Below are 25,299 nucleotides of genomic sequence, written 5' to 3'. Positions count from 1 at the left end.
TTTCATTTAATTAAATCTTGATTTTCATTAAAACTTTGATTGTGGAAATGTGGAATTCTATGGTTGTGACTTATTTGAACAAGGCAAGAGGAAACATTGGAAAAAAATTTTAACAGCAATTTCAATAGTTATGTTAAATATATGGTTATATTGAAGTTAGCAACAACTTGCTAATCCTTTTAAATATACAACGAACATGAAAAGTTAAAAAAACAATGAAATGAGCTGCATATTGATGAAAAAAAACATATAAAGAAAATAATAAGATCTGTGTACTATTTAATGATATCATTATTAGGATTTTATTTAATAGTAATAAGATCTTAACGATGACTACAAGCATTTTTTATTCTTGTGAGCTTCATATTGTTTTATGTGGTTTCAGATGTTTTATGTGTTTTCTAATATTTTTACTTAAAAACTGATATTTCATATATAGTTCCTGATAATTTATATAGTTTCTAATATTTTATGTAGTTCTTAATTTTTAATATAAACATTTTGCAAATAAGTTTCTTATGTTTTATGTGATTCATGGGGTCAATGTTATAAAATGCTAACAGTGGAAATTTTACTGCATAAATTTTTTCATTCGTAAATTTAGAGCCATAAAATGTTTTTCAGTTCAATGTTATAAACTTTTTTGGCATTAAATTTTGCAGATATCTATGCCCTGAATTTAATTTTAGATTATATCTGGCCTGCTCAATAACATTCTCAAAACATAAGAGATTTTCACAAACAAAGCATTTTTAAATCAAGGTTCAAAAACATTCTGAACCACAGGTTTCAACAACTAAATAGTTATATCTTTGGATCTTGATTTTGGATTTTGGATCTGATGTCTTATGTGATTCCTGAGATTTATATATATCTCTTAATATTTTTTCATTTCTAAGAGTTTTAAAGATAATGTATAATACCTTAGGGGTCATTCACAAATAATGTCACGTGATAAGGGGAGAGGGGTTAGTAATTAAAATACAATTTTTAAATGTGGGGAGGGGGTTGTGTTTAATTTTGTGACGGAACTTTTTTTTGTTTCAAATTTCAAATCTAGATAACCTTTTTTATTGAGTAAAAGAGTGCTGAGTCTTAAAAACCCAACTGCAGTTATTCCAATTTAGAATAAATTGGAATTGACGTTTTATAAATTGACTTTTAATTTTAGTTGAATAATGTGTATGTCTATGACTATATAAGTCAATCCTAAAGCCGAAATATCGTCGATGAAAAATCAGTTAGTAATGATATGATTATTAAATAAAAGTTATAATGTAATAATTATGAAATAACAACAATAGCTTAAACACAATTTCATAAAATATTATAATATTAATAAAATGTGCACTGCGACAATAACTTATTGGTAAAGAAGTTATTAATATAATATATTAATCAAAAATTGAATATATCTTCGGAAAATAACTTTTCCGTTTATTCACTGTTAATTTATACAACTTTATATTAAACAATAGGAGTGCGAAATAGAATAAATGTAGATTCCACTTTCTTCATACATTATTAAAACAGTCGATGTGTGTTACTACTCTGCTATTAGGGCAATATCAGTCAATTTAGGTACAAATTGATTATTATTATAATTATTGTGTGAAACATCAAAAAATACAATTATCAAATAAATATAATCATAATTAAACGTTAATAATAGTTAAAACATATAAAACAAGTTAAAGATACATCGAAACAAAAAATACAAAAACATGTTTTCTTAAAATAAAAATAAAAACATGAAAATCCAAAAACTTTACACCCTTTGAGACGTACCCTCAACCCTTGTTAGCCTAGCTTCAAATTGCATGGAATTGATCATCCATTGCTCTGCGCTGGCATATTGTGCCATATAAAATTAAGTATTTAAATGCTTTTTAGTATTCGCATTTTGTGGGTGTTTAATTGATAAGCGCTTACAAATAATGTAGTTTCTGGGTTTTCATATAGGTAATATTTTATATATTTTATGAAGTCATCTTGCCCCTAATATTTTATACATTTAGTGATTTCATATAGTTCTTATTAGTTTATGCATTTTTTGTGGTTTATCTTATTGTTTAAGATGCTAGGTACTCTTTTTGTTTGAGTTAAATACTCTATGATGGTTTAAATTGACAACATTACCATCAATTTGTTTAAACTTTTATTAAGATTTTCAGGTTGACTGCTTTTTCTAAAACTTAAATTGATAACATTTAAATTTAAATTCAATTGTTTTGTCTTTTGATCTCAAAATTAAAAACTCCAATATTCTAATGCTTGATTTAGATAAATTCTTACACATCAATTTAATAATATTCTCAAAAATCGCCTTTCCTTTGATGAATCCTTTGATATTTATTTTGTAGACAATCTTTCTTTGCTCATTAAATGTGTCTCCTCTCAGCATATTCTTTTTTCTTCATAGTCTAACCATCACTAAAGTTTTCTAATGGAAATCACGAACAAATTAAAAGGTTTTGCTCTTTAAAGAAATCATAAAACAATTGAAAAAACTTTTATTGTCTTAGAAACATTAACTTATTTTGTTGATTATGATAGATAAAATTTCAAACTACTATTTTACAGTAGAAGAAAAATATTATTTTATCTTATAAAGCTTGATGAATAAAGACTGCTATTTTACAATACAAGATAAAATGATCTAAAAATTTGAATATTTACTTACTTTTTTGTTTACTGAAAGAGAGGAGGATTTAAATAAACAAAAATAGATTCTACTATTTAATATACCCACACGTTTAAATATCCAAAAAAGTACAACTTTGATATATATATATATATATATTTATATATATATATATATATATATATATATATATATATATATATATATATATATATATATATATACATTTATATATATATATATATATATATATATATATATATATATATATATATATATATATATATATATATATATAAATATCGTAGTGGATTATCTCGTAGTGGAAAGAGACTTTTATGGTAAAAAAAATTCTCTTTTAACAACAATTTTGTCTTAAAGTCTTAGAGTCTTTTCTAAACTTAATGCAACAAAAGATTAGTACTTTCCTGACTAAATTAACAAAATACACAATTAACAAAATTTATTAAATTTTAGTACAGTTAGCGAAAATTATTAACAATTTTTCTTATCCAATTGCTAATATCTCATGCATATTTTTTATTTAGCAATAAGCATATATACACACACTAACATTTTTTTGTAATTGTGTGTTGATGATGATAGTTTATTATAACTATTTATTTTTTTCACAATTTTTTTCAAATGTACATAAAAATACTTCTATTAATATTCATTGTTAATTTATTATAGCACAGGAGTGAGCATTTTTAAAAGTTAGTTTAAATCTAATCTGATTTTACTGTGTTTTTTTTTGTAATTTGGAATTAGTTTTAAATAGTTCCTTTTTTTTTAGCATCACAGACAGATAAATTGAACGATGATAATGCGATCTTAAAAGATGTGAAAAAAGCTATATAATTGGCCGCTTAACATATTTTTGCATATAAATATTTTTTAAGTTCAGAAGTAATAATTTTTTTAATAGTATTTACTTTTTGGATCCACTAACTTAGTATTGATGACAAAAAAAAGTGTTTATTTGCGTCGACAAAGTTGCTTTTAAAATTTGGTAACTTGCTGAAAGCTCCACATACCAGGGAAGCATTTGGTCTGAAAAAGGGGAGCTTTCAGCCATAAATGAAAAATTATAAAAATAAATAAAGCAATGTGTGAAAAAAGTATACTTCTGAAAAATGTTACATACATTTGTTATAAAGTGCAAAGTCGTAAAAACTTAGTTTACATCTAAAGGATTAAAATTATAACAGAAGTAAAAAAATGATCCTGTTCTTTAAGTTCTAGTCATTGGAGGCTTTAAATTTGGTTACAATATCTTGGTTTTAAATTTCACTTATGTAGTCAATGGATGGGAAATAAAAGGTAGTTAAAAGACCTTTTCTCCTTAAAAACTTTTTGAGGGTTGTATTTTCTAACATTTTCAAAATTTGGCCAACAAAATATACCAATTTAGTTTTAGTTCTAAATCTTACTAAAATAAAATCTCCATAATTCAGATCTTCCTACAGACCTCTTCAATATCTTCCAAATTATGACTTAAATTGTCATCAGAATTCTCATGAAGGGATAAAACATTACTTTCGCTGTCGATGAACCTGACTGGTTTTCTTTTCTAAATGTTTTTTTCGGTAGCTTGTTTTTTTTGCATTTAATTTGATATTAAAAATATTTCTTTTATAGCTCATCATTTTCAATTTTTCTAGTTCACTTTTTTCAAGTTGTAATTTCTCTGGATTGTCAGTATAAATTCTTGAAATGCCTGGCGCCCGTATACGTTTAGTTACTTTTCTAATTGCGTTGGGGAAAAGTCTAATTGATTCTTTCGTTATTTTGGTTTGATGCTTGGAACTTTTTTTTTTGATGACCACTGCACAATAGAGCGGTTGGCAAAATTTTATCATTTTCAGCTCGTTCTTTATTATATTTTTGTACAGATTCGTTAGTTAAGGGTTGCTTAGTAATTGCACTTGAAGAAAAATCCGCATCAGTAAAAACCTATTGGTTCATTGACCAAATCCCAGTGTTTTTGGAGCTACCTACAAGGTTTTCGCTTGTAAAAGTTCTTATTAAGCACGGTGTGTTAGTTCAGGAATATTTCTGACAGTTATTGTTTTCCCAGAATTAGACACCATCCAGTCATTGAATGCAATGTTACAAAAACTTTTAAAAAGCCCATATATTATGGGGAACGAGACTTAATAACACAATTCCACTTTCTCTTCAGTATTTTATACTAGTAAGGCTAACTTGTGACTCGTAATTGTTAAATAATAACAAAATCGGATTGCCAGGAGAGCAGCGCATACTTTTAATTATATGCTTTAATACAGAAAGAAATAACTTGGCAGTCATCCATCCAAACATATTTCCCAGTGCTAGACTTCATATTTAAGCATCAGCTATTAAGTCCTCTACATTTCTAATCCTGGGAAAGTCATAAACAGGAGGCAGGCTTTGTCCAGATGCACTAATAATTCCCACAAAGGTGACTAATTCTCCTCTTTCAGCTGAGGCGGCTTGTAGGCGGCTGAGGTGAAACTTGCTTTACTTTTCAGTAGTAGAAACAACATTTACTGGTTACATTACGATTTTCAGACCGGTCTCATTGAGATTAAATATTCTCTCTGGAGAAAATGGGTATTGTTCCAGAGAGTTTCTTAGGTTTTCAAAAAAATGATTCCCTTTAAATTTATTAAAAGTGTATTTCTACTCTAATACTTTCTGGCTTTCTTAAAGATAATGTTGGGTGACGTGCCATAAACATTCCTCGCTTCCGTCCTTTGCTTGCCTTTTTTGTTGCCACTCTTAAGGAATTAGGAGTGTCAACAAAAAAGGCAACTAGGCAAAACAGAAGCATACTCATGAGCCAACTTTTCATTATGAATAATTATCGTTCATAGTTTAAAACACAGCATTTTTTTGTATAAACTTCTAGCTCAAACTCCTGTTCTGTTGTAAATACTTATCTATCGTAACACTTGTTCTCATATCTTTGCAATTTTTGTTCACTCTCATTGCTAGAGTTATTTAAATTTTGTAATTTTCGTCTCAAATACTCTTCTTTGGTATTTTTTTCTAATATTTTTTTATTCTACTTTGTAATGTGGCTCTTTATACCATAGACCTATGTCTCATTAAAATGACCAATAATTGCTTGCTTAATGGTAATTTCATCTATTTGACGAGTGCTCCTCAGTACACAAAGTGAAAAAAATATATTTGTATCAAACTATTTAACTTTGTAGTTTAGAAATAATAATATTTAGTAATTCTACAATATTTGAAGTTAGTCGCAATAAAAGATTGTTGACACAATTTTAAACAAAGTTTACAAAAGTAACTAAAACAAAAAATTCTTACCTTAAAATGTATTTTTTAACGTTTTCTTTAAACAAATGCTAATGTAACTAAACAGGTCTTAATTTTCATCAATATGGACAACAAATTATACACAAATCATTTAATCAAACAGTTAATATATACCCTGAATAAATGCTCCCCGTGGCCGAATGCTCCCCTCTTTTCCCGAATGTAATATAGATGTTTTAATTTATGTATATATATATATATATATAGTTTTTTGTTTATTGTATATGTGCACTGTAATTGTATATATAGTGTACTATAAACAAAACAACTATATTTGAGTTTTTTTCTAATAGCAACTCAAACCTTAACCCGACCTTCGTGTTTATCCCATTTCATATATTTATTTTTTGTATAATTTTTCCTTTTACACAAACAAATTAAATTTGTGTTTAAAATTTATATTGAGAGTGTCCAAACATCTATTTTTTTAAAAGACTTTTTGTAAGTGACTTTTTATATTCTTCCTTGAAAACCTCTAAGCAAAAAGTAGTACCAAAAGTAATGCGTGTTAATTTGCATTGAACTACTTTTCTGTATTTTTTAAAACAATAATGTATAATAAATGTATATTTCCGTTACGTCCGTAACTAAATTTTTTAAAACCTTGTACAACTTAGCATGAGGAAGTAAATTTATCATAAATAACCCCTGTGAAGAAAGGTCGTGTGAATTACAACGACCCGCATTTTATGAGCTAGTATATAAAATATATATAATATATTGTCATAAGTTATATATAAACTATGTTATTTATTTTTTATAAAGCAAATAAAATAAAGTCTTTTTTTTATTTGTTTTATGTAAAATAACTAATTAAATTTGAATATAACATATGACAATATATATTACATAATATCATAGTACTTGATTTTATTTTAAAAGCAAGTAAATGTTTTTAGAGGATCTCAAATAATTTATAGTTTATATTATAAAGTGTTAATGATTTGAGATCCTAAAATAATATTTGCTTACTTTTTAAACTAAAAAAAATGCTGTAATAATATGTAATATATTGTCATAAGTTATACTTTTATATTTAGCTTACACAATCATAAGCTGTACTATTTCCTAATGAATATTGTCATCGGATATAACATTCAACAAATGTTATATTTCAACGAGGTATAACTTATGACTTGTTAATGGTATGATAATAGTATGATTTGAGGATCTCAAATATATTTTATGTTTATATCATTTATAGCATAAGTTAATAAAATGCATAAATTTATATTTATGCCCTTGTATAATTATATATATTTACATGAATACGTAAAGATGATTATATTATATCATTTACTTTTAGTATAAATGGGTAAACTGCAGTTAAGAGGCACGCTTTTTGAAATTTAAAATAAATTCCTGGCATATTCGACAGAAAGTAAATTAATAGACTATTTCTTGGTAATTAAGTGAATCACAACTTAATATCTTGTTTAAAATTTAACAGTTGCAGATCAAAAACATGAAAAAGGAGCAGATAATACATATGTCGAGAGCTTTAAAAGCAATAGCTAATTCAAGCTCCTCACAGAAACGGTGGTTGGCAGAACGTGCTTTAAAAGTGTTAGCTAAAAATGCCTCATTGTTTTTTTAGTTGTCTTAAGTTTTCTTTGGTATTTTATATATTTTTCTTAAAATACAATGTTTTTATTGTTACAATCAGTTTATTGTATAAGTCAAGCATTACAGATTATTGGATATTACAGTTTATACTCATTTTTAGAGTATGTTTTATCTTTTATTCCTTCGTTTACTTCACCATTTTGCATTTATTTTTGTTATAGTTTTATACTTATTTTAAAAGGTTGACCTGATATTTATTTTGCGTGACTGGATTTAAGTCATATGTAGATTAAACATTGCCTTTCATTTATGCCAATAAATGTAGAATCATAATTGTTCTCATCACCATTATTATCATTTGTTTAGTTTTTGAAAAATTTAACATACATAATAAGCGGCCTGATTGAGTTAATTTCTAGAATGAAATTGAATTATAATGTTAATTTAACAATGTAATCAAGAACGAATAATGCTTATAATGTAAAAAGGTAAAATGAAGATAACACAATATTGTGAGTGCGTTAGTTTTTTAATCTATAGATAAGTTGTAATATATTATTATATTGCTACTTTTTAATGTAAGTTTAATGCTTTAATACTTATTTATTATGAAGATCAGGGAAATATCAGGAAAAAATCAGGGAACCCATCTTAAATATTGGCAAATATCCTGACATAATAATGATGATCTTATTTTATGCTTTTTTCTTTATTCCTTTGCAAGTTAAACGTGTATAATTTATTGAAATCTTTTTTTGAAATACAGAATATAGTTACATTTGTGTAGTTCACAATGTGTTTATAGTTTTTAAATAATTGGAATAAGTTTCATAACTTTTAATTTGTATTAACTCATTAATGGTACTTTTTGAAATAATACGACTATTTAATGTTATCATGGAGTCAATGAAATATTGGATAAACAACGTAAGATTTTTATTTTTCAACGTAAGCCTAAGAAATTTAATACTTTTTTATAATTTTTATTTGTAGTGTTTGATTGAGAGTATTTTTTCGAAAACAACACAATTATCTAATGTTTTCATGGAGTCAATGAGTTGTGATTTATTGGATGAACAACGTAAGATATTTTTTTATGTTGCATCCCAAGAAAATTTTTTAATATAAAAATTGATGTATAAAATTAAGGAAAACAACAACAAACTCATCAAGTGCGTATATTATATGCACTTAATGATTTTTTAGTTGCTGTTTTCTCTCATTTTTTATACTTTAATTTTTTTTTGTATTTTTTATAATATGTAAAAATATGTGTTCCAAATAGTTATGAGTCATTTGTTCTTGTTGCGAACATTATTAAACAAAAAAATTATTTGTAAAAGCAGAAGAATATGTAAAAGTATTTATTTATACTTTTACATATCCTTCTGCTTTTACAAATAATTTTTTTAACATAATAAAGTCTTTATAAAAGTGAAAAAAAAGTTCACAAGAATACTACAGACTTTAAGGCAATAACGAAACGAAATTCAAAATGGTTACTATCATTAAAGTTCTATAATATACGTATATTAAATATTTAAATTTATTATTTAATCAAATCTCTAATTTAAATCAAGTACAAATATAAAAAAATAATGTTAAAAAAACTCTAGGTGAAAGAGCGACAAAACACGTGTTACAAAACTCAAATTAGTTTGCTCTTTTTAAAAAATTTTGAAAAAACATTTTGTTTACTGTTATTAACTTTTAAATAAATAGTTTCACGTAATGGAGCAACAAAACAGTTTTACAATAATATCCAATTAATTTTCTCTTTTAAAGTATATTTTAACTAATGGCTTGAACATTTTACTTTTAGTATTAAATGTTAGTTATTAAAGTTTTCATAAAGTTTGTTAGTTACAAAAAGTGTATGTTGTAAATTTTTTTGTATTATTGATAATAATAATGATAAAAATAATAATATAGAAGTACAAATATATAACCACTAAAAAAGCAAAAAATATAACTTTTGATCTAAACATTTTTTTGTTATAAAATTATTGAATAAATAGGAAGTATTAAAAACAAAAAAATAAGATTTAGTTACCTATTCGGGCGAGCCCTTTAAAAAGTATAGCTGGCATCTGCCAGCCATATCTTGAAAGGACTCACGACTGTACATCAATTGGGCAATCGAGACTGTGCACCACTATGTCTATATATATAAATATATATATATATATATATATATATATATATATATATATATATATATATATATATATATATATATATATATATATATATATATATATATACCTATATGTATATATCATCATATGGAAATATCTTCAGCATTTGATACAGTTGATCAGAGCCTACTAATTTCCTGTATTAAAGATGAATTTGGTGTCACAGATATTGCACTAAAATAGCTGACATCATACTTGCACTCTCAAAAATCTTTTATTTCTATTGGATCAACAAAATCTAGACTAATAGCAAGTTCAACAGGAGTACCACAAAGTAGTGCGTTAAACCCATTTCTATTTTCCATGTTTGTTTCACTTATATATTGTATTGTAGCTAAACTCGGTAACAATCATCATCAATATGCTGATGATACCCAACTTTATACTGTAATCAACCCAGGCATAGATAGCATTAATGAAACCAATGTGTGCGCTGATGCAGCAACAAAGTGGTTTCTAGAGAATTGACTTCTGTTCAACCCAAATAAAACAGAAGCTGTTTTATTTGGATCTAGATAACAAAGTAGCAAGCATAAAAATGATTCAAAAGTTGTTTTTTCTGGAACAATACCAATTACAATAAATTCAGTAAAAATCCTTGGTGTCACCCTAGATTTGTTGCTCTCTATGGACAAGCGCATAAGCAACACTATTAAATCCTATAATTACCATGTTTGTGCAGTTTGCCACATTCGTCCATGTCTGACTAAAGAAGATGCAAATAAAATTGCATGTGGCATTGTTAACTCTCAGCTTGACTATTGTAACAGCCTATTATATGGTACTTATCAAAAAAATATTAAAAAACTTCAAAGAGTTCAAATCAGCTTGACTCGAATATTTTTCATTCTCCTATTCATTTAAATTCAGGAATATTGCTGAAATCTCTTCATTGGTTACCGATAAATCAAAGAATAATCTATTAGATATCAGTTATCACATATAAAATTTTATTATTTGAACCTCCTGCATATTTATTTGAGCTAGTGGAGGGTTGAACTTTAAAACAAAATACTAGATGATGAGACAGTTGTCAACTTACACGTCGTCAACAAAAAATATCTCCGGGCTCAAATTCTTTTTGTATGACTGAACATCGAATTTGGTATGGTTTATCTATGAATACGCGAAACTGAACCTCTTTAGAAACATTAAAAAAAGACTAAAATATGAACTTTTTGTAAAGGCTTTTTCAAACTCAAAGCAAACTTGTTTTAGTGCTTCTAATTTACTTTATCACTATTGTGGTTGTTGTAAATAATGGCACTTTAATCTCTAATTATTATATTATTATTATTAATATTATATATATACAATTACATATATATATATATATATATATATATATATATATATATATATATATATATATATATATATATATATATATATATATATATATATATATATATATATATACATATATATATATATATATATATATATATATATATATATATGTATGTATACATATATATATATATATTATATATATATATATATATATATATATGTATATATATATATATATATATATATTATACATGCATATATATTATACATACATATATATTTCACATACATATATATTATGCATACATATAAACAATTTAATATAATTATTCCAATTCCAATTCCATTATACTTTTTTCAAAATATATAATCTGTTTTGTTAAAATTTTAATATACTTACTTTATCACTACTAGGTTAGATGAGAAACTTAACTGAGGTTTGCAGGATTTTTCTAAAAATAAAAGAAATCAAATAATAATAATAATAAAAAAACTACCAATTAAAATAAATATTAAACGCTAAAGCAAAATAAATAATCTTGGAAAGAAATCTAAAATTAATCAAAAATAATATTATTTATTTATAAAACATGTAATAAAATAAAAAACTAGAAGCCACAATAGTTAAATTTTGTCAAATGTTGCAAGGAAGTTAAACGTCAAAATTTTTTTTCTAATGTTGTTTTATTATCCTTTTTTGAAAAAGAATCCACCTGCACATCAAACTGCTATATTGACACATTTTCTTTCGGAACTCAAAATATTTATGAATCATTCGAAATCAAACCGAAAAAAAAAGCAGATTTTTTTTCTTGTATTGGAAAAACGGAAGTGTTTGCCAAGGACAATATTGCAACTTAAGATGTATCACAAAGTGCAATAAAAAGTACTTTTTCTTTAGAAAAGACACAAAGTTGTAACAAATAAACAAAAGTGTTGACCGTATTTTAAAAATACTGTACAGTAAAACAAATTGAATTCACAGACAAACCCCATTGACAGTAAATTAAGACGTTGCGCACAGAGTGATATTCAATGGTAGTAGCTAAAATACGGCGGATTATTGGCACCATAAACTCCTAAGCTAAATTTTTTTTTTTAATGTAGTTTAAGCTTTAAAAACAATATTTTTAGTACGGAAAACTAGTATACTCGTTTTCCAAAGTGCAAAAAAAGTCAATTGAGCTGCTTTATTATTGTTAGAATTCAATAAAATTGAAGTTATTTCAATGTAAATTATGAGATTCTTCCAAAACGAGTTTTTTTCCTTTCAACTAACTGTACAGCTTGCACAACGTTTTTTCCAGATTTTTTTTATATTTTCAATTATTTAACTACTTTATTTACTTTAATTGTTATAGTTATTATTATTATTATTTTTTATCAAATAATTTTGTATATAGTTGTTTCAAATAAAATTTTAATGGTTTGATTTTGTAACTTAATCTTTGTTTTGTTATAAGTTGTTTTAATCTTTGTTTTGTTATAAAGATATAATGGCCATTAGATATTACGTCAAAAAGGCCTTCGAACTAATAATGAGTAACAAATAGTAAAATCATGTTATTTTTTTGAAAATAATGATTTTAATAATGCAACAACATTATCTCGTTTAGAATTACACTCTGATCGAGATCAAGATTATCGTGGAAGGACTTTTTCTGTAATCGCTGTTCCTAATCTTGATTCTCAATTATTAGGACACCTATGTACAAGAGGTTAAAATACAAAAAGTTTCTGAATAAGAGGTAGAGTGTGAACTAGAGGATGTTATAGAAGTTGAGTCTCAGTTAAACGACTCGATTTGGTTACTTTAAATAACGACACAATAAGTGAGGATTACTAAATTATTGATTGGAAAGACAATCCATCAAACATCAAAAGTTTTATTTTTAACAAAATCCCTGAATTAAATCTGGGTGTTTCTAAGAATGCTTTTCCAATATTTTTATTAAATTTGTTACAGACAGATGACTTGCTAAATACTTTGTTACAGAAAATAAATGAATAGCTGACAGAGTTATTAATGTAGGTCGTAAAATGACATTTCACTTTGCAAAGGGAAATCAAAAAAGATGTGCTTACCATATCTAACGCACACGTTCCGTAAATGGTAAAAGTTAACAATTGCCATGGAAAATAATAATAAAACCAAAATACTGTCCGAGAGTAGAATAATTCAATGTCTGGTATTGATCAAAGTGAACAGATATCAGTAGAGGCCAATCCACAATTTAAATGTGGCTTATTATTGCTCCTTTTATATCAAAGATATACCGATGACAAAGTTTATTCCGATAGAAGTTTTAGTTTTACACACAGTATTCAGATATAAAATAAATTCCTTTGTAATGTATTTTTCCGATATTATATACATACTATTTTTTTTAATGCCAAAATCTTACCAAAAACATTTACACGACAATTATTTCGCATTATTAAACGTTGCACCACACTAGCAAGATTGATGGAGTTGATCTTGTTAGTGTGGAAAGATGTCATGGGTTTGTGGTCATGTAGAAATAGAAGGTAGTTTAAGCGCACCTTCGTTATTGTAAACCGAAGATAAATCTTAAAACGTCAAATTGCAAAAAAACTCCTTTCTGTATTAGCATTTGATATTGGTGTAGTTAAATATATTTTCAACACTTTCTCAACTTCAGAAAAAGGGTTGCTGTTCTTATGATTCAAAAATACATCAATACTTTTTGATATTTTAGACGCCTGTAGCTTGGAGTTTCTAACTTTTAATAAACTGGGTAACAATTTCACTTGAGTATCTAAAAGATGAAAACTTATATCATCACTTTACAATTGTTTCACATTGTCTGGAAGAATCCTCTAATGAGTATCTTCTCAATATCTTTGAAGGCATTGAACGTTTTCTGATTAAATCATTTTGATAATTCTGAAAATAAGGGGTCTATGACGGTAAAAAACTGATTCCGCAAAAATTCTTCCGGACAAGTCCATATGTGTGTTTCTACACCAATATCGTATTTTACAGGCGGTCTTCGTCTCACAGCATTACGAGGAAGCTCTGGATTTCCTACAAAATCTGGCTTAGATGCATCAGATGAAACGTATGAGAAGATTGATTTATACTTTTCTTCACAACGAAGAGTTCCTAAATGTGTCCCAAGTGTTTTTATGCTGTTGCCGGCACATTGGTCGTCAATATCTTTTGCTTGAAGAACTGTAGCGACTTTTTTTATAGAAGAAAACACTAGTTGCACTACTTTTTATCCCAAAAACGTGTTAAAAAGTTTGATTTGATCAAGTATATCTAGAGTTTTTTTGACAGCCTCATATGATCTTCCTTCAAATACTATCTCTTCTAGTGTATCAATGATTGCAGTGTAGTTCTCAAGAACAGCCTAAATTGACTTATTAGGCGCTGTCCAAAATGTAGGACATATGGGCTATAGTCGTTTTCTTGAGCCAATATTTTCTGCAAGAAAAGCAGATCGAATATTTTCAAACATGCCTAATCGTTTTGAAAATAAATTAAATTATGTATGTCGTTTACTTAAATTAGTGCATTTCTAGCCTTAAAGCAGTTGCTACCTACTTCCTAAAATTTTAAATTAAGATTGTGATTTAAGCAGTAAATAGATAGGGTTTTTGGCTTTTCTTGCAGTATTTTAGTAGCAACATCAGATATTTTACTTTGCAGAACAGAACCACCTTCATATGTTTGTCTCCTTAGACTAATCAATGGAAAAGTACTAATAATTATAAAAGGTATTTTAATCTAATTAAAATATCTTTTACAATTTTAGTTATGTTCTTAGCATCAGTGTTTTCACATTCATACATAACTATAAAATCTTCATTTACTTCAGTTGATCTGACACCCATCTGTTAAAGTTAACTATTCTAGTCCAGAAACGTCTATGGTTTTATTAACTGAAATAAAATATATAAGAGCTCTTCGAATTAGGTCAAGTAGATCATTGAGACATTCAAGATACATTTTTTGATGAGCTCATTATGTCATGGGAAAGATACTTTCCATCAATAATCCATTTGCCGAGTACACTATCTTTGCAGTTATTAGATAAAAGTTCAAGTAGCTTTCGTAAATTACCTTCTTATTCATAATGTCCTTGGTTAGGTAAGCCATGTAGTTAAACAGATTCTGTAGTCTTGCATTTTTCCATGAAAAAGTAGAGAACTGACCAATTTTTAATTAACAAAGAGTTTTTTTTTCAAAGCATTCTTTATGGAGAATTGATTTCTCATGCCTGTCAAGATCTGTCGGGTGATTCTTCCAATCAATAAACCAATCAAATTTAAATGCATATTCACTACACTTTGATGTAACAAGTTTGTAATGTACTACATAACGGCAAATAAAACTTAAAGCTTTTTTTTTACTTCCACATAGGTAAAGCTTTTGTCTTTGGGTGCATCATTCTGGATTGAAATACCATACACGACTTACGTATAGACGTGCAGTAATTTTCCTGCTTACCTGTATTGCTGGGACATTGTTTGTTGTTTTAGCAATATTGCAGTAGTTGGAGATATATGGTTTGCTGTTTTCTTCTGATATGATACCTTTAGACATAATAGACCTGATGCAATTTTATTTGTATTTACTTTTGTATCAATAATCATAAATGGTTGCGTGTCAATCTTCTTGTATTTTTCTGAACTAAAAACAAAAAAATAGAAAAATGCAGTTAGTATTATTCCTTGTTTGCAATGGAATCATTATTTTATAGAAAAGCATATTTTAATTTTTAATTATTAATCTAATAATGATATAATATCAATACCTATTTCAACTTCAGAACCACTTAAGTTCTTGCACCGTTAAGCAACCATTTCGCAGGAAGTATTATTCCCAATAACATCATTAGACTTAATATCAGAGATAAGAACAGGTTTTTTTTTAAACTCATGTCGCATTCTGGTTAGAAATAACTACAGTTGTAGTTTTAACCAATAGTTAAAACTCGTCTTTGAAGATTCGTCAAACAAAATATAAGTACATTATTTTACTAAATTGTACTACCAATTATGTTATGGAATGAGAAAAAGAAAAATACAAAAGTATTAACGTTTGTTTAGATTTTGTAAAAAAACTTGATATGAGTTTTAACAGTTATTTTGAAAAAAATCAACAACAAATTTCAACAAGTATACTTTGTTGTTTGCTTTCTGCCATCTTTATAAATTTTAGAACCTTTGCGATTTTTGCCTCGATTTAAACAAGGAGGTATATTTAATTGATGGACGTTCAACACATGATTTTAGGTCAGAGGCGCCGTGAGTAAACAAAAACCTATGCAAGCTATAATTTTTAGCATCATTTTTCTAAATAATTTAAAAAAAAAGAAACAGACTTTTTTGCATTATTTTCGCTTTTCTTACTAGTTTTACTTTTAAAAAAATGCAATTACCCAAAATACTCTCACTTTTTGTTAAAAATAATGCATTTTAGTTAATCAGAAATAGCTCATCGGTTTTAAAATGTCAAATTTGATACGTGAACGCTTTTTAATAAGAACTTATTATTATTATTACTTAGACGTCAAAAATCACACTTTTGTTAAAAAGTGATATGCAGTTTGCAAGAATGAATACTGTAAAGTAAAACGAATTTTCTACATGTGTAGGTAAAACTGCAGATTATTTATAGATCAAACTATAGATTACTTGGGTCTCCATTCACAACACTTAGTTTTCACTAGTCTTTCAAGGATTTAATAAATTTGACTAACTAGCTCTTTGTATTGATCTCTGTTTTAGATTGTATCACCAAAGCCTTGGAGGAACACATGAAGAAGAAACTGTTATCTTTAAATCAGTAATTTTTTCAATGACAAAAAGTTGAATAATATTTTTCGAGTATAATATTTACGATATCTTAGTCATAAAAACCGTAAAAAGTGCACTCTTAACCTAAATCACGGCCTACTTAATAACAGGCCTGAAAGACGCGCAAAAAAAAAAAAACACTGTAGGCGGATAATTTGTAAACAAATATGTCGATTTAAACACTTTTGTAAACAAATAAGTTAAGTTAAAATTTAAAATTCGCAATACAATTAAAATCCTTTTACAATAAGATAACATTTCTTAATCAATTAATTAAAAAAAAAACATTTTTCTTTAATAATATAAATGATTTCTTTTCAAATTTCACAAACCCTACAACTTCACAAAACATATTTTACATACATTTATATTTTTGCTCCGCTGTGATCATTTTTGTGACAATTTAAGTACTTTTAAAGCTGGTTCTTTTGTCAATCGAGATGAGTAAAGCTTGCTATAGTTGTTAATTAATATGTTAGGTAGTATTTTACCATGAAGCTTATCATGTTTTCAAATCCATAAATTCTGCTATCAACATTGTTATGTTTATAAAACTTGTCCTACAAACTGATAACATGATGTGATGAAAAAATACGTAGCAATAAATCACCCATTGACACATATTGTCTCCAGGTATCTTCAAGCCGCCTCTGTTGATTTCTTTAGTAAATTCCCCAAATTCTTCGTAATAGAACTGTGTATCATATTCATCTGCATCATTTCTACTGATGTATCTTGCAATATAAACTAAGGCCATTTTTAAAGGCTTAGACAAGGCTAATTCCATCAAAATCTGTATTTAAATCAAGGAGAAGTTTTGTTTTCCTAATGTTTACTTTTTGTAAAACTTGTTGAACATTAATAAAATATGATCCACCAGAACCTTGACGTAGCTTACTAAACATTTTTTCAATGGGGTCACTCGAAAAATTTCCTAGACATACATATTTGTGTGAAGTGCTAAGGAGATGCTTAGTTAACTTGACCAATCCTTTACTTGTGTATGCAAGAGCAAGAGCAGCATCCTTGGTAAGTTGTTTTACTCTCTGTCCTTGTTTTTTAGGAACCATTTTTTCAAACATACTTGCTATATCAAGTAAAAATTCTAATCGTTGGTCGTTAGGGCTATCAAAGACAGCCCTTTTTAAGTCTTTAGTTTTAACATCTTCGAACTAACTTTTTACATTTAGGATTTTGAAAAAGTCTACAACTTTTTCTATAAAATCAACAGTTCCACCTGAATCCTGCATTTCTGGATGAATTTTTAGTGCAGTTGATGTTTCAACACAAAAAATCATAAGACTTAAAGCATCATTCTGTCGTTCTATAGGATTTGGTCGGATAGAAACTTCATTAAGCCTTGATAGTTTCACAATAGAATTATTTTCTAACTCAACCAGCTTCTTCAAGTCAACCCACTTTGCAGTTTTTTCAAGGCCGCAGTCAGAATACTTTAACTCTTTCATTTTTTCAGTTAACCAATTGTTTCTAAGAGATTTGATTAAATGGACATAATCATAAAGCAAAAAAATGTTTTCAGTTGTGCGACATGGAGAAATCAAATTGAATTTTTTAAAGAATGATTGATTTACTCTACTAATATCACATAAAATTGCAACAGTAATGCCATTACATGAACGAATCAAATTCAACATATCAACAACTTGTTCATATTGAAAATCATCACTTAAACAATACACTGTCAATGCTTTGTACAAAAACTTCTTTCCTCCAAATAATGAGCAAATCATAAAACTCAAAACAGTGGTTGCAAAATGTTCTGAAGTATTTACTGCTTTTCCAAATAAGTTACCCCCTTGATATGTTAGTTGTGTTTTTACATAAACTTCATTGATTATAAAAACTACATTTTTTTGACGAGGATCTTCTAAGTGCATAAAAATTTGTTGAGGAAATCAAAATCCTCTAGCTTACTAACCTTAGATATAAGTTTACCAAGTGTTACAATTCTTGGCATTTCATAGTCATCTCTAATACGACTGTAAAGAGATCTTGAAATTGAGAAATATTCTAAAGCCCTACTTAGAATTTCTGGAGAATATTTTTTATTACCAACAAATGTTAATGCTTGCATGCTAACAACTTGTTGTAGGACAATGTTTTTTTATGATCCATTTCAACAGAATGTAAATATCTAATAGCTTCCAAAATTTGTTAGTAAGATGTAATTTTATGTATTCGATTACTGCACAGTGGTATAATAGAGCATCTAGATCCAAAATGAAAACCTTCAAATCGCATATCCATTTTAACTTTTAAAAGAAACTTTGGAATAGCAGCGGTATCGATGTAATCCTTACTTTGGAATAATAAACCATCATCCACTGTAAAAGATGTTACTGGAAATGGAATAACTTCTTTGCTTACTTTTAGGCAAAGATCATCAAAACAACTAATATCAAACAAATCCAAGTGAGCTGAAATTTCATCAGGTTTCATGTTACGCGTAGATGGTAGTGATTTTGTCGTTGTTCTTTTTGTTGGTGGAGGTGTAGGAACTTGACTTTGAAATACACAGATGAAAATAGTTGGTGGATTTAAGGGACGACTTTTACCATGAATGTGACAAGTTTCATAATTAACTGGCCAATGATTTTCACAAATGAATGTATTTGGACTATTTGGAATGTTTTCTCTTGGAATAGATCTAATCCATCTTTCTTTTTCTTGAGGATTACGGTTTTTGTTTGGTAATCGAAAAAGTTTAACTTTATATCCTTTATCATAGTTACTTCTACAACCAGTTACACAATATTTAAAGGGCATGCTTCAGTAATTTTAGTTTTAAAAGGTTACATTTGGCTAAATATATCAAATACAAATAAAATAATATTAATTATTAAATAATTACAAGCAATTGATTTTAAATATATATTGTATAGAATATCATATGATATATAGACATAATGCAGTAATTTATTTACATAAGATGATCATATTATGTAAATACAATACTGCATTATATCTATATACATATCATATTCATATATAAATATATGTATATATATATATATATATATATATATATATATTATATATATATATATATATATATATATATATATATATATATATATATATAAACACTAAAATTATATATAAAGACTAAAAAAAAACACAAAAACTTTTTCCATTTTTGTTTTAACGAACATCCGCCTACATTTTTTTTTTTTTTTTTTTGCGCGTCTTTTAGGCCTGTTATTAAGTAGGCCGTGACCTAAATCCAACGAAAAAGTGAAATATTGAAAATTATAGGTAATCACTTAAAAACTTAACTGGCGAACTCACTTAATTCAAAATTTAAAAGCAATTTTAGAGAATAAATCCTTCAATACAAAAAATTATTAATATTTAAACTCATGCGAGTATACTCGTCGCCCATACGCAAGGAGAATTTTTTGACGATTATACTCGTCTTCCGTACGTAACGTATTAAAACACCAAACTCTTTATACTTTAAAAAAATTATTTATAAAAATTATTAGTTTAAAAAAAAATTTATAAAAAGGTATTTATAAAGCATTCAACTGTCATAGTTCCACTGATCAATGATTATTAACTTAATCAACAGTCACACTAGTGAGTTTACTTCCATATATGATGATGATCATGTTCAAACTAATTTTTTAAGTTGACCCTACAAAGATGTACCCTGCTAAAAACTGTAAAAGTTTTCAAAAAATTAAAAATATCCCTTAAAGATTATGTGCTATAATTATAAATTCAAAATATAAATTTGTTTAAAATATGAACCAAGTTTTCTACAGTATTCCAAAAATTTTAAAGGGATTTTTAATGGTGACCCTGTACATATAACACTTAAGAAAATGTGATTTTATGTCATATAAGAACACCAAAACAACTAACATTTGCACTACTGAAACCATTAAGGATACAACTTAAACATATAAAAGAGAGTAAGGCTATCAAAACGGTAGATAAACCTATAGATGTCATCTAATAGTAGTTATAAATAAACCATATAAACAATTTTTTATTTGTATTGATTTGACAAAGCTAAAAATATATACATTTTTTTATTTACACCCAACAAGGCTAAAAGCAACCAGAGGCGTCACAAGGGTTTAGGGGGGTGTCTAGCCCACTACTAAACTATGTAGTCAGCATATTGGATACTAGAACCGGCAAAGTTATATCTTTAGTTGGCAGTCGGCAAATGTCAGCTAACAAGGACCTTTATTATTATTATTTTTTTTTCTTGTTAGATAGTTGATGGTCAAAATTTTTTTTGCTTTAGTAGGCAAAAAACAGATGTCACACCCCTTTACCCCTCCTTTAAAATCTCTTCGGTACGGCCATGCAAGCAAGCACTTTTAATTTGAGGTATACTAGAAAACAAAGAATGGAGTTAAGCAGCAAGAAAATAGTTAAGAGGAAACTTAAATAGTTGAAGGTTGTTCAAACTTTGAAAACATGAAGATAGGAGAGAGTTCAAAGGAATTATAAAGCGGTGGAAAAGGCTAGATGAATAAAATTTTTTAGAGGATGATGGAACAGATATAGTAAAAGAATGTGACTTTGCTAAATAACGAGTCAAATGAGAAGCAGGTTTTGGTCAATGAGGCTTAAGTCAAGCAAGTTTTGATTAATGAAACTAATGATGATCGCTCCTTTGAACAGCTACTATGATCTATATGACTATCTATTTAAAGAATATAAAAAAAAGTGCAACCTTGCAACGATAGGAGAAACGCTCAAGCTTGACTTATAAAGGAGATTTCATTATATTTACAATGCAATTTTTGAACCTTGCTTAGAAGAGAAATAGCATCATTAGAAGAATTATCCCAAGTATGACTAAGTTTTTCGTATACGAATGAATAAGAGATTTGTAAAGGTAGAGAATGAAATTAAAAATAAGAAAATAATAAGTACGATAAAGAGAAGAAACTCTAGCAGGCGCTTACTTTGTTTATATGAATTCAATGAGAAGTCAGGAAAGAATGATAATCGAAGTAGACATAAAGAAAAGGACTCAGTAAGAGGATAGCCATTGAATAATGTAGGAATATCTGCAATGTCTCAATAGTTGTTTGCAGTAAGTAACTGAGTTTTGTTAAAGTGAAAATTCATATGTCGTTGCAAACTGTGAGCTGTTACAGAAGAAAGACCAGATTTAAAATCGACTGCCTTTTCTAAGCGATTGAAGAGATACACTATATGAAGCAAATTTATGGAGAGGACCAGCATGCCAAACTTTATCAAAAGCTTTTAATACCTCAAGAGAAACAGCCTTCTCTCTTCACCCCCATCTAATGCACAATAAAATTATTTAGTTAGAGCAGTTACCAAGTCAGGCGTAAAACGAGAAAATCAAAAACCATATTGATTGTAAGAGTGTAATTAGACTCATGATGGCATATAATAAGGAGGATGTTATTTGGGGGAGTTAATAATTTTTTTTATGAATTGGAACTGCAAATGCTATTTTACATCAAGCAGGAAAACAATATTCAGTCAAGCATTTATTAAATAGTTTGTGAGAGTTAAAGAGAATACTGAAAAACACTTTTGTCTGGACCACAAGCTGTAGAAGAGAATAAATTTAGAAATGACTTAAGCAATGGAAGAAATAGTGATTTGAATGTAATTGAATAGGTTAACCAGTTTAGTTAAAATGTAAGTCGGAGTTTGGCCATTAGATTAAAGAGTTGAATTAGAGAAAAAGTTCTGCCTTATTTTTAATCCTAGCTTTGTCCTTATTACTTAACTTCAAAAGGATAGAGAAGAATGAGAATTTGCTTGAAACCACCAAGAAGTAATAAAAGTTCTCATACCGGTCTGGATCCAGCAAGTTACGCAGGAGGTGCATTTATCAGTTGAGAGCAAAAGCCTCAGTTCAAGAACCGTCACAAAGTAAATCATAAAAAGAATCCTACACAGCTTAGGGTAGTAGTAAATATAGTAATAACAGGGTGAGTCCAAAGAAGAAGTTCGAGATAACAGATCTATAGAGATCATTGCAAGGTTTGTAAAAGATCAATGTACAGCAACGATGTTTGAACAAATATTGGAAAAGCATTTTTAAAATTAATAGACAAACATTTCTTTTGCTCGACTAAATTACACAATATTTTTAACAGAAATACCATTAAAGTAAATGTACAAAAAGCATTGAAAGAATCATAAAAGTCAGGCTTTGTTAAGAAGCATTACGCTATTTGAATTTAACGAACGAAATGTTATTTTGAAAAGAACTCAAGTCCATTTATTAAATTTTTTAAAATCAACAAAAAAAGTCTACGTGCTATAGAAATTAAATATTGCAGTTGATTAAAAAAAATATATATATAACTTATACAGTTTTATTTATTAAAAAAAAAAACCTAAATTATATAGAAACCCCTGATATCAGTGTAATTAGTTGATTTAAACTTATAGAACAGCTAATGCGGAAAACATTAGGCTGTCAATAATTTGTTGTAAAAAATATTTGTAGAACATTATTTTTTTAATTAAAAAAATCGATAGATAATTAAACTTTCTACTTTTTCCGTTTTACAAAAAAATTGTTTTTCAATTAATTTATTAAAATTTAACTAAATTTATTATTTCACATTAATGAATATAAATTTGTTTTATTAAATTTAATTAAAATCTTTTTAAAAGTTTTAAAACACTCCGTTTTACAATACTTTTTTACTGCTTAAATTTCCGAACTATTTTTAAGAAAAAAAAAAACGAAATAAATTTAATTCAAGTTACTTTAAAATATTCGTTTTACATTTTTTTTCTGATTATTGGCCTGCAGCCGTATTCACATGTTTCCGTTTGACAAACAGACAATTTGAGTGTCCGTTAAAAAAAACTCTAAACGGCCGGTTACAAAACGGAGGAAAGTAAATGGTATTCAAATCCTTCCGTTTTGGCTCCGTTCATAATCCGCTCTAATAACTTTTTTAGTTAAAAATCCTCCGTTAGCCTGCTCCGTTAACTTGTTTTCGTGCTGTTTTTGTCACTGCACAAAACGTTGTGAATCCAACAGACGATGATTTAGCTTATTGTAAAATTACTGTAAAAATCACTGGATGGTAAAACGCAACCAGTGATTTTTAAAATAACGGTTGCTGAGCAATTCTTTAAATATAATTAAAACACACAACAATGCTAAAAATTCATAGAGTTCGTATTAACTTAACACTTAGTTTTATTTTTTCAAATTATACGTTTAAAACTTTAAGTTACCAAACGTTAATGTCACTCATCTATTGAGGCCGAACTTCCTGACACTATTATAATTGTAACTCGTAATTAAAAAGAAATATTTAACAAATGCAACTGAGCAGACAGATTTGTATTTTTATCCACAATGCCATAGCTACTTAAAGTTTAGTTTGTTATCATTTCATTTAAATGTTCCTGGATTTAACATTTTATTTGCAAGTTTTGAGATTTTATATAAATCTGCTGTTAAATTAATTTCCTGTTTAACTGTAACACCATATTTGAATTTAATATACTTAAATAGTTTATCACATTTTAAAGTATGCCCACAACTCCATAACATAAAAATTTTTAAAGCCATATTTATCTTCTGATGGCAATCTTGTAAATCTTTAAAAATTACTTGCATGATTATTGCACACTAAGCTTGCACACCAAAAGCACTGTTAAAAAAAAAAAAGTCAAATTTTCAATGGTTTTATTTCTCAATCAGTTATTATAAAACTGAGGCAGTTTTATTATGTTCGGAATTTCTTCCAATATTAGGCAGATATCTTGCAATATATAAGGCACTTTCGAGGAATAATTTTGCATGTTGTATTGCGTCAATGTTACCAAAATGTTTTTTTTTTAATAAAAAAGTTTATGGAAAATTTTTTAAATAAATTTTTAATCGTGATATAAAGTTTCATTTGTTTCTTTATTATTGTAAGTTCTTCAAAATCCAAAACAAGCCAAAAAATATATATATATTAATGATTTTATTTTCTTTCATGAAATTTGCATGGTTTTGTACGTAAGTAGGAAAGTATTCAGACATACATATTCAGGGCATTTTTTTGACTATAAAAAAAAAACACTGCGTAAAGTTATTAGACAACTCTTGTAAAATATTTTCATATAAGCTCTCAGCGACTTGTATAATTATCTCAATAACTTATGGTATGTAAACAATAACTTGTGGTATTAAACAGCTCAATAAGTGGTATTAAGTACTTTTATAACTTCAGGTATTAAACAATAACGTTTGGTAGCCACATACCATTTAAGCAAAGTATTTAAAATTGTATGCTCAATACTTTTTTAGTATTTACAATGTTATTCACTCTGCAACAGAAATGACTAGATGAATAATTAAAAGAATTTAAGAAAAGAAAAAACATAACTATTTGCAATAGCTTTTAGTCGGTGACACTTGAATGTAGAGTAGGTATTGTTTATAAGCTTTTTAAA

General features: G+C 27.2%; 1 protein-coding gene across 4 annotated transcripts in view; it reads right to left on the bottom strand.

Annotated features, from left to right (window-relative positions):
• LOC136091274 (uncharacterized) overlaps nucleotides 1-25,299 on the bottom strand; it is a 182,726-nt gene that overhangs the window by 107,733 nt on the left and 49,694 nt on the right. For all 4 annotated transcript variants that reach the window (XM_065818612.1, XM_065818610.1, XM_065818613.1 and 1 more), the window contains exon 6: nucleotides 11,432-11,483. In XM_065818612.1, coding sequence (XP_065674684.1) covers nucleotides 11,432-11,483 — 52 coding nt within the window. The remainder of the gene's footprint in view (nucleotides 1-11,431; nucleotides 11,484-25,299) is intronic.

Source organism: Hydra vulgaris, chromosome 15 (genome assembly GCF_038396675.1).
Source record: "Hydra vulgaris chromosome 15, alternate assembly HydraT2T_AEP".
NCBI lineage: Eukaryota > Metazoa > Cnidaria > Hydrozoa > Anthoathecata > Hydridae > Hydra > Hydra vulgaris.
This window is presented reverse-complemented; position numbering and strand designations above follow the sequence as displayed.